The sequence below is a fragment of the Centropristis striata genome, chromosome 11 (genome assembly GCF_030273125.1).
Source record: "Centropristis striata isolate RG_2023a ecotype Rhode Island chromosome 11, C.striata_1.0, whole genome shotgun sequence".
In the NCBI taxonomy this organism is placed as follows: domain Eukaryota; kingdom Metazoa; phylum Chordata; class Actinopteri; order Perciformes; family Serranidae; genus Centropristis; species Centropristis striata.
In genome coordinates, this window is record NC_081527.1 from 17053530 (window position 1) to 17065044 (window position 11515).

The following is an 11515-nucleotide window of genomic DNA, read 5'->3' on the forward strand; positions in this document are numbered from 1 at the left end:
GCAAATACATTTTCTTCATTGGAAGGGAAACCTAGAGGGCATTGCATCTTGTTTTATCCACCATAAGGAGAGATTTTAGATTCAGAACATAGCTGATATTATATTAAGTATATTAGTATTGGAGTTGCTGTTAGAAATCTAGCAAAGAAACTGTGAATATCGGGACTGATTACTCATTTGTGCATGTGAGTTTGTATATTTTGAAAAAAAGAAAAAATAATAAATTCATAGATTTCTAAAACAATCCAACCAAAGCTTTATGTGCCACAACTGTGTATTTTAGCCTGTGAATAATGAGTTCAGGTATCGATTTTGTTTCTTAATGCACCCACAATCATCTGAGAAGATTCGTTAAAATTCTGTATTTTTAAAAGACCATGTTTTCACTTGAAATATAAAGACATGTTCAAATATTTAATCATATAATAACCTGTTCAATCAATCTGAAACAACAACAACCAGAGATTTACTTCAGGAAACAAGAAAATAACTCAGTAATCTCTATTTAATTAGCTATACTCATGTCATCATTGTAACTTTACAGGGTAACTTTACACTGAGAGCTCATACATGAGTTCTGATCGTCTGTCTGTCACTGGTAGCAGCCCTGAGAGTCTGGAAGAGGCCGAGAGATGTTGTGGAAAGCCCACTGAAAGATGCCGTCAATGGAGCCCTGCTGAGATACAGAACAGCGGGATAAATCGATGAACAAAAGACTGAGTCCTGGTGACATCATTTGGCAAACGTGTACAGTATGATGTCAGTGACAACGATGATATCACACGGCAACAATATTCACCAGATTATTGCAGCAGTTATCCAGTTATATCAAGTTATGTTTTTAGGTCATTCTGTCTGCACCTTTCCTCACAAGGATAGAACTGAAAAGTTCAGCCAGGAAATATTTCCTGGATCGGATCATCTTAGCTGTAAATGTGTTAAGAGTTTTGTATTCAACAAAAGTAGCAAATAAGGATGAGGTGAATATGGGGCCAAAGAATGGCCCGAATCAGTTTATTCTATAAAATGATAAATGTTCTTGTTAAGAGTTTATTGTATTTGAGAGCAAAATCTTCACAACCAGCAGGTAATAAATACATATTGACTTTGTTAATAAAAAACATCTCTCTGTATATTAGAAAAAAATCAGTCAAGTAATCAAGCCTTCTTGCAATTACTGTGATATTGCAGGGGCAAGTAGCTATACGTATTTCTCAATAGGGTTGTAATATTCCAGGAATATGATAAATTATGGTCTATATTGAAATATAGGGGTTATCTGCTCAGGCCCCATGTCATATGCAGATAGAAAACTAAATTTTACCATAACACACGCAGACATAATCTATTAATTTGCCAAAAAAACATTCATTTGTATATAATGTAGCCTACAATGTGGGCTGGGTGGAAATTTGTGCGTAAAAGTGACCAACTAATCTAGGAAATAAAAGTTTTACATTAAGAATGAATAGAAATAGATTAATAAAAACACATAAATAAGCATTAGCATGCTCAATCAAGCTACAGCCCACTCTGGAATGAGTAGCTAGCCAGAACTAGCAGTGGTAGCAGTTATAAACAGTACATTTCTTTAAGCTACTATCTGCTGGTTAATTAAAATATCATACAAATATAAAAGCTCAGGTAGTTCAGGGTTGGCAATTGTGTTGGCTGCACATGAAATGTCATAATATGGTTTAATTTTTTCAATATAGAGGTGCTGTTTTTTGGCAAACTAGACTACAACACAAACATCACCATGACTAATCACTTACTGTTTGTTCCTCATTTTACCTTGACTACTCATTCCCTGTCTGCGTGATAAGGATCTGTACTATCGACATGTAACTGAGCCTCACTCACGTCTCCCAGGATGGAGTCCAGCTCGTCTTTATGAAGGACGGGCTCAGGGACGGAGGAGCTCCGATCATGGCCGAGTGCATTTTGAACCACTGGGGTGAGCTGGAGACACACAGGAGAGATTACACTCACATCATATTCAGATAATGAAGTCGTATATTTCATATGTACACACACACGTGCAGACACACCTGTAAGCCTCTGGATGATTCAGCCTCCTTCTCTGCAGAGCTGCACCAGGGCAGGGAGCAGGACAAGCAGATGGATCTCCCTCTAGCGGGAACAAGCACACTGAGAGTGAGTCAGACTGTTTTGTATGCCGTATAATGTTACTGTCAATCAATATGTGATTTGCAACACTCGGGAGGATAACAGAGGAAGAGGTTCAGAGCATTTCAGATGGCAAACTAAACTGTTAGGATGGGCTCTTTATGTAAAACATATTACTCTTAGGTCATGTGCATCGTCATGATCCAAAATATTTAAGATAAAGGAAATCTCATCAATTTATAACATAGAAATGCTGAGAAAAAAAAAGAAGTGGTGCTACATGAGATCATCACATGGATTTTGTATCTCTGGTAACATTTAGTGAAATCATTGATCTTCATCTGCAGTGTACGTTATAATGTTCACCCTGCTGCAGCTGCACATTTACAATCCATTAGTCACCATTAGCTAAATAATGATCACACCCTTAATGTACAATGTTGATCAATACCATAGACGGTATAAAAGAAGCCCCCAAGCCACCGTGACGTCAGCCATTGGTTTGTGTTATGCCAACAAAGTTGTTTAGAGGCCTTAAGTTTGACCATATGTGACCATATTTGGACAAGAGGGTGGAGCCAATGCTACCTTGAATAACAACTTGGTAAGTGGGAATGTTATGTAACTTCTTTAGTTTGTTATGTGTTTGCTGACATTTCAGATACGGCAGAAGCCTTTGAGGTGATTGGATTATATATTGTATTTTAGCTGTGTGGAGTTTTTGCTTCATAATTTCATAATATGTCAGAAAAATGTTGATATTCCCAACTGCCTTTATGCCTTATGCCATTATAACGCTTGGTTAGCAAGCGAAAATTAACAGCTGTCTCCTTGAAGTTTCACTATTTTATTCTGAAAGGGACCATAATGTACAAAATAAACACCATGCTGTATTGAAGAAGATTTGAAACGAGCAATTGAAACCATAAACTCATTAGGATAATGTTTACTGATGCAATAAATCTGTGTGAGACATAGATAAGATTGTGTTTTATTATAGTTGTCTAATCCTATTCTTTCTCATTGTACATTTTTGAGTTATAATCTTTGAAGTTCGATTATTAAGTGAACTAATGACACTGAATAAGTACTTTTATGTCTGGAACATGCTATTTTGTTTATTGTTTGAAAATTGTGTACTGTTCCTTTAAGAGAGCCTTCATGCATTTTGCTTTGTAAAAAAAATTAAACTGAGAAAGCAGTGGAGCCCTAGACTAGCTGTGGAGTCACACGTTTTTCATACCGTGTCCTGTCCTGTTTAGTTCATAATATCCGAGGATTCTGTGGATTTACTTGTGACACATGAGGAATACATGTTGTTTGCCTTCTAACTCTTCAACTGACGTCCAGTGGATTTTGTAAACTATCTTAGTGGGATATGTTTAGCCGTAACCACTAGCTAAGTCACCTTCTGCAGTAACAAAATCATCATCATCATCTTTAGAAAAGGGCTAGTTTTCTCATAGACTTCTATACAATCAGACTATTTTTGCAACCAGTGGAGTGTTCCCCCCGTTGGCCCTTGGAAAGAATGCAGGTTAAATAAACCTCTGCATTCGCTTTACTTTTCATAACCTGGAGGTTGCTGCCCGATCAATACTTACACAGACAGGAATCCACAGGGAGGGAGGGACATATGAACACACTGACACATAAATGACATGTTGACCTTGTGGGATGTATACATGCATGTCATCCAATGTCTCATTATGAGTCTGCACCAGATAACACAGTGATGGACGAACAATTGAGGAGTGGATATCTTACTTGGAGAAGTGGCAGTGTACGTGGAAGCGCTGCAAACACTGCAGGCAGTGAGTCAGGTCTCCTCCTTCTATGTGACAAACACCACACACCTCCCTCACACTGAGCAGCTCTCCACCTGAGTACTGGATACACATTTCAGTGAGTAGCAGTGACATATATGACAAGTACAAAATGTGAGAGGAAGCAAAGACGATAAAATAAAAGACGATGAAGTCTTTACCTGGTTTCTGCCACTGACATCATTCATAGAAGCAGCGACACAGGAGGATGACAGCGAGGAGAAGAAGGAGACGTCGACGATGGAGCTCGTGTTTGCTTTCTGCGGCTGGGCAACGAGTGGCTGTGATATGAAATATTATGACCACAATCAGTACGAGTGAAGGAAAGTAACTAAAAGTACATTTATTAAAGTACTGCACTCAATTACAATGATGTACTTGTGTGCGAGTGTTTCAATTTAATGCAACTTTTTTTATGTTTGGGTCTCCAATATATCATAAAAACACACCTATACTTCTACAGTATGCAGGCAGATCTTGCACTTTTTACTCCATTACATTTATTTGACAGCTTTAGTTACTAGTTACCAGTTTGCAGTTTAATTTAACTAATAGATTATGATGAAATATTATAGATAAAACTACCCAGCAGTATATAAAGTCCTTCAAATTACCAGCTGCAACATTAAAGTGTCAATGCATAAAGGCATTAATGCCCAACAAATTATAATCCAGTTATTTTATATGACATTGTAATGATATTTTGATGCTAATACTGTTGTACTTTTACCAAAGTAAGGGTTTGAATGCAGGAAGTTTACATATAGAGTATTTTTACTTGGCAGTATTGATTTGTTAAGCAAAACATCTGAATATCTTCCACCACTGATCAGTACAAAATGAAGTTTTTCAGACTTGACTGTTTAAATTGTATCATCAAACTATCAAGATTTAGAGAAGAGGGGAGCAAAATCCAACATTAGAGACATGAAAATTACTGGAAATGTGAGGTTTATTTTTAGCATCTGAAAATATTAGATCATGACTTGCAGGGACTTTAATACAGAAATGAACACATACTTATTGAAGATGTAAAAGTCCTTCAGTTACTTACTCGTAAAGGGAGCTGAGCATTCTCCCTTTTCACTCTGTTGCCACAGCACCATCCACACTGCCAAGTGCCACTGCAGATTATATATTTAATATGACGTTAAAACCTTCTTTTCAGTGATAGAGTTAAAAAAAGAAAATAAAAGGCATCCATGAACACACATAGACGTGCTAATATACTGAAATATGAATCTTGTATTCATGTATCATGTATTTTTACCTTGGCACAGTTGAGAGTGGCGGGTCGGTGCAGGTCAGATGAAAAGCTCGAGGACAGCCGTCACAACAGATCAGCTCACCTCCGTCTTTACACACTGCACACTCATCTTCGTTATATTGAACCTGAGATACAGAACATAAAAGATAACATATATACACAAAAGCAAACACAGGTGACAGTGAGTGAGTGGATGCTGTGGATTCTTTACCAGGCCTGTGTTTGTCTCCCCCTGGTGTCGAAACGTCTTCTGAACAGCTTTGGTTGCTCCATTTATCTGCTCTGACTGGCCACAGGAGTAAAACTCCCCACAAACGTTAATGCACTTTTTGGTACTTCCTGTTGAATGACAGCTTTTAAAATAGATGAAATATCTAACTTCATTTCTCTAAATCAGTTCATAATTTAACCTTTTTTTGTTGTTTTTTTAAAAGCTGATTTGGTGTCCTTAGAGGACAAAAATGTCCAGGTTGAAAAACTGCCATAAAAGTATATATTAATATTATTTTTTCCACTTTAACTGAGGCAAATCTTTTAGCCAACTTTAGTCCTGATCATAACAACTGAATATTCTTTTGTTGTTTTGTTTTTTTGCAATATTTTAACCCTTTAAAATTTACATAGTGCCACTGTTGTTATGAAAGCAAAAAATAAAGGGGAATTTTTACATTGACTTTGATGCATTTTTGTGCAGTCAGGTTAAAAAAACTTCTACTACTACCTTGTTACCTCATAAAACTGCAATAAAATACAACAAATATTCTCCACAAATATTATTTTCCACTTTCACTGAGTTGATAATTTAACCAACATCAGTCCTGATTATCACTTCCAAATATATATTCGTTTTCAGAAATTTAAACTTTTAAATGCGAATTTGTTTACATAATGCCACTTTTTACTGGAAAAAGATAAGCATTAAATTATTTTCTGTATTCTTATTCTGGGGGGATTTTTTCACAGTCTGGAAGATGTCAATGATTAGCAGATTTTGATGCATGTCATGAAACACTACAGTGTTCCATAATACAGTAGCAATAACACAAGTGGAAACCATTTTCTAACCCATACCTATGAGGCTGATAGTTGCTGATAACACAAATTTAATCATGTGATAACAACAGAACCGGGTGCATTAACACAGCCAGAATTATTGAAAAATAGTTAAACACTCATATTTGATGTCCTGATGATGCAGCGCAGTTGTATTGATATTTCTGACCATAGTAAAACAGTGACTTACCATCTGAGCCAAACATCTGCTTGATCTGGATCTTCTCCTCGGCTTCATGGCTGACCTTATCCGGCTCAGATAAGGAGGCAGAGGAGGAGGAAGACAGAGTGACTGGTCTCGACACAGCCTGATCACCTGCAGCTGAACAAGGGTTCAATGTGTTTGTAGTATTAAATCATTCTGACTGTATATATCTTAGAAAATTAATGGTTTCTAATTACTGTTTCCAGATGTTAACTGTGGAGCTGCAGCTTCACTCTTCACTCTGTACAGCCGCACTTTACCCCCTGGAAAAAAACATATAGGTTTTATCATTATCAGCAGCTTAATTATGACTTTTGTTTGAAGAAGAGATGAATTATGAGAAATAACCTGGTCCATTGCTTGTCTTGGCGTGATACTGTGGAAGCAGATTGTGTGAGTTTGTGTCTCGGTCCTTGTTGCTCCTCTTCTTGGTGTGAGGCGTTTTGTGGCCTCCAGAGGATCTCTTCTCACCTCTGGAACCTGCAGCATCCCGTCCTGTCAACAAAATGTCAGTAAGTGACAGAATAATAAAGACCGAACTCTATAAATCCTTATAAATACCATGTAGTCCTACATAAAGAACTCTGTCCTGAAAAGAACTAGGATGGGAAATCATAACTTCTTTTACTTACAAATTTCCTAACTCTTTCCGAAAAGTAACTTACTTCATTTACCCAAGTACTGTGCTTGACAATTTAGTCTTTGATTGAGTATTTCCATGTTATGCTACTTTAAAATTCTATTAAACTACATATCAGAAGGAAATATTGTACTTCTTACTCAAATACATTCACCAGATAATTTAGTTACTTTGCAAACTCAGATTAATAATAAAAAATTTAATAAACAATAAAATTATGATTTTTATCGTTTAAGATTTATTATTTATCGTTAAAAATTTTTTACCATCAGGTAAAAAGATTAACAACTATTCAGCAGATAACATATATAAAGTAGTTGTAATTTGCTCCACTTTTACCAGTTTAAACATTAAAGTGGTGAACGCATTAATGCATCAAATATATAATATTGATGCATTAATATAATTTAAATTGTTCTGAAATGGGCAGCTCTGCATAATGAGCACTTCTTCCACCAGTGTTAAAATAACAAAAGTACAGTACTGTACTTTATATTGAATCTCTGCATTTAATGAATATTTCTATTTTTGTTTCTATCAGTTGTTTGGTCTATAAAATGCCAGACAATTATTCAGACAAATAAACCAGCAAATGTTCGCATTTTAGATGCTGGAATCAGAGAATTCGTTTAAAAAAACCAATCGGTTACCTGAATAGTTGGTGATTATTTTAATTGAAAACTGTTTGATTAATTCATTTATCTCTGCAGCTCTAGATTACATATAAAGGACAGCATTTATTTGGACATAAAGTTGTGTTAGGTCCTGGAAAATACATTGCGCCGGAGCTGAAATTAATAATCAGATGCACTGTTAACATTTGACAAATATTTTGGGGAAACTTGAACGTTACACACTGGAGTGCAGGTTAGAGAGCAGCGTCTGCAGCTTGGGGTAGCTGTCCAGGTTGTAGTCTTTGGACAGGTTGCTCCAGAAAGCCTGGACGGTGGATCTGCTCTGCTCCAGGACCCAGGACAGCAGGGAGTACATGGCCTTGTGGATCCCTTCTCTGCCTTCCTTTTCCAAAGTGTCCTAAAAAAAAACAACAAGAGGTGTTAACATATCCGATCAAAATTAAATAAACTTAAATTTGGATATCCATGTTTTTTTCTTACCTTCAGTAGCTGGTCGGTGATGATGTTTTTGTCCACCAAGCCGTAGACCAGAGGGAAAGGGTCGTCTACAGCCATAGCGATATCAGTCCGCAGCTCCCTCAGCAGCGAGCGAAGGTTTGTGTCCCTGAAGGCTTCCACTCTCGACATGATCCGCTTTGTTTGTAAATGAGATCCAAAGTGATCCGAAAACCTCAGAGATCATACATGAGGTACTTTGGATGGAGGAGGTGTGTCCTTCTCCAGGAAGAACATACTGCACAGTTGCAACATTTCATGCTGAAATATATATATATATATATATATATATATATATATATATATATATATATATATATAATCATTTGTGAAACTGTTTTTAATGTCTTTTTTCATATAATCCATGCCTTTACTGTATACGAGAGCACCGGTCATTTTGACAGGCTGAAAAAACTCTCACCTTTGAGGAAATACAACCAAGGCCACCCTCAACCTTGTGTCTCTGAGGAGTTCATGTGTCCACTAACAGCACTAACTGTCTCCGTCCGCCTGGTGACCCTCAGGGGGATCGAATGACGAGCTGTCCATCTAGGGGAATACCTGTCCTCTTGCATTACGAGGGCCGAGTGTAAGCGACCTGAAAACGCCACAGTGACAGTTTCCTTCTTAACAGGTTCTTTCCACCACAACTTCCCCTCAACAATCAGGTTTTCAGACTCTGACTCACCACAGGGAACAAGTATGATAATTATGTCTGTGCAGACAGCAGAAGAACATTAACACTGTAAACAATTATCTGATTGACAGATTAATTATATGGTTGGTAGATTGCCACAGTTTGTCTCAGTCGCTGTTACTCGCTGTCACTTTTTCTCGTTGAATTAAACACAATCTCAAAAAAAGACCAAATTAGACAGTTTCTGCCTAGCTGGGGTACTTTTTTATTTAATAGGAATTAATTTGGGCTACTTCTGGTACCAGTTAGGCGGTTTCCACCACTTTGGCCATATTCCCAAATCAGCCTCTCCTTTCATCTGAGTAGTATACAGTATCAGCTCAACTCACAATGGCTGATTCAGATCCCTTTCATCAGTAAAAGTACCCATACCACAGTGTAAAATTACATCACCACAAGTACAAGTCCTGCGTTCCAAACTTACTGAAGCAAAAGTACAAAAGTATCAGCATAAAATGTACATAATGCCCAAAAGTAAAAGTACTCATTATGCAGATACTCAGATTTTTTAAAATATATATATTCCAAATATATTTTGGGATAATTATCATTGATGCATTTATGAGAGCAGCACTTTAATTTTCTTTTTCTTTTCGGTTTGTTATGAAGAAATTATCTTAACATATCATTTTTTTTATGTTAAATCTTGAACTGAAAAATAACTAAAGCTGGCAGCTAAATGTAGTGGAGTAAAGAGTACAATATTTGCCTCAAACTGTAGTGAAGTAATTGTAGTACAGTACTTGAGTGAATGTACTTAATTACAGTCCACCACTGCTGGTTACAAACAACCATCAAAACCAAATGTTATTTCAATTTATTATGAATTTGAGTAAACTGAAAATTTCAAGACACCTGGGACGTAAAGGTAAATAAAATGTGACTCACCATGCAGCTATTCAGAAGTAATATTATTGTTCTTTAGCTACTAAAAGCCCTGGGGAATGCATGTTATTGTTTTCCAACACTAGGGGTAGTTGATATATGATTTTGAAAATATTACTTGAAGCTGTCCTACTATACTATGCACTTAAAATGTAGAATAATGACAAATAACAGCAGCAAGTGAGGATGTTTAACTCGTGTATTAGGGTATTAATCTTGTATAGGACCACATTTCACTTCCGTTCAGTACTGCTGTCGGCAGCATTCTACCTTATTAAAATTGGGCGTGAAGAATATTCATCTTATGTAATTATATTTATAAGGTAGTTTTTTTTTTAACCTCCACCACATTTAGCCATGTTTTTGGGACAGAACATTGTTTTGTTTTTAATTTGGTCCAGTGCTAATATAACAGTACTACTGAGAGTACTGAAACAAACTGCGGTGTAATCTCACGGCAATTATAAGTGTCTGAAAAGATTATGGGAAGGAACCTACAGATAAATAAAGTTTGTTGGTTGTTGGGGTTTTTTGTTTACCTTTCGCTGGATCCAGTCTTCTTGTTCTTGTATCTTATTCAAGTCTCGCTTTGAGACCTCGCGAGATTTCGTGACTGAAGACAACTGTGAAAACTGTTGGGGAGAATTTGGCGAAAAGCAAAGCTGTTACCAAACTTTGTCTGCTCTTACCTAAAACTTTGCTTTTTAAGCGTATTCCACTACAGATTACTGAACACATGCACTAAAATGTCATTTGCAACGTATTCCATTCCATTACTCAATTTAAGTAACATCTAATGGTTTGGATTACTTTTGGAATATTTGATTATCATCTTGCCGAGCTCATTTGTCTGGTGCTTTTCTAACATTGTCTTATGGCATGTGCACTGTGCACTCACATCTACTTAAAAATAATCTGTGTATAGAATAGTAATTGTTAGAATAATCTGTCATTCCGTTGCTGTCTGTTGACATACACTATCTCTGCGTAGGTTTACTGTCTGTGTGTGTGCCCTCTCTGTGCATTTATAGATAAATCATGCAAGATGCTTTGATACAATGATCATGTGCTAATATTGTTTTAAAACTATGATTACTCTAAATACATCCAAACTAAATACATTTATTCTATCTGCTTAAACGTTCTCTGTCCTACTTAGAGTAAGATTCTATAATCACAAAAAGATATATTTGATTTTTTATATTTTATATGGACATTGCAAAATCTGTGTCTCCAATAATATCTCTGCAAGTCATACCAAGGCAGGAGTTTGTGTTTTGAAAGTTTTGTCAACAGGTCAGGTCACGGACATGGTGTCCTGAGCAGAAAGATACCTGTCTTCTCTGCTTGGTGACATGACGTGTCCACATATTGATTAAACTGACAAATCAGCGGATCGGAAGGAGGCACCTTCCGGACGAGATCTACCTACATTCTTAGTAAACTTTGTTAGGATATAAAAAAGGGTTCAAGGGTAAGTAGACTGGTCCAGCCTCATGAACTTACCGACCATCCTTTGTCATGTCAGGGAAGTGTGTGTGGGGGGGGGGGGGAGTTAAACTGAGAACTCGGACGTCTCCAACAGTCGGCGCAGAGAAATAGGTGAGGATTTTGTGTTGGAGTCAGATAATTTAATTTTAAAGGTTTCCTCAATGCATTTCTCAGCATAACTAGCAAAGAAG

At 36.7% G+C, this 11515-nt stretch overlaps 1 protein-coding gene across 3 annotated transcripts; it reads right to left on the reverse strand.

The window, feature by feature from the left end:
* Positions 1-487: 487 nt before the first annotated feature.
* On the reverse strand, positions 488-8810 carry aire (autoimmune regulator). 3 transcript variants are annotated; one of them, XM_059344850.1, is made up of 14 exons: positions 8673-8810; positions 8237-8389; positions 7979-8153; positions 6830-6976; positions 6679-6744; positions 6467-6598; positions 5435-5562; positions 5227-5348; positions 5011-5080; positions 4118-4237; positions 3898-4019; positions 2052-2133; positions 1864-1962; positions 488-676 (listed from the first exon to the last, which is right to left on the reverse strand). In XM_059344850.1, exons 2-14 carry the CDS (start codon positions 8381-8383, stop codon positions 593-595), a joined length of 1494 nt encoding a protein of 497 aa, XP_059200833.1. In that variant the 5' UTR covers positions 8384-8389; positions 8673-8810; the 3' UTR covers positions 488-592. The 3 variants fall into 3 exon arrangements, with proteins under 3 accessions (XP_059200833.1, XP_059200834.1, XP_059200832.1); XM_059344851.1 differs by having other exon boundaries at positions 488-673; positions 8237-8512; positions 8673-8790; XM_059344849.1 differs by having other exon boundaries at positions 8237-8512; positions 8673-8789.
* Between the last annotated feature and the right edge of the window lie 2705 nt (positions 8811-11515).

What these genes read in the sequence shown, in the direction of transcription:
- aire (XM_059344850.1), bottom strand. Translation starts at nt 8,383, where the DNA reads ATGTCGAGAGTGGAAGCCTTCAGGGACACAAACCTTCGCTCGCTGCTG. An exon ending in GCAGATGTTTGGCTCAGATG is followed by an intron (nt 5,563 to 6,466) that starts GTAAGTCACTGT and finishes GTCATTCAACAG; the next exon opens with GAAGTACCAAAAAGTGCATT. An exon ending in TGGACTCCATCCTGGGAGAC is followed by an intron (nt 677 to 1,863) that starts GTGAGTGAGGCT and finishes TCTGTATCTCAG; the next exon opens with CAGGGCTCCATTGACGGCAT.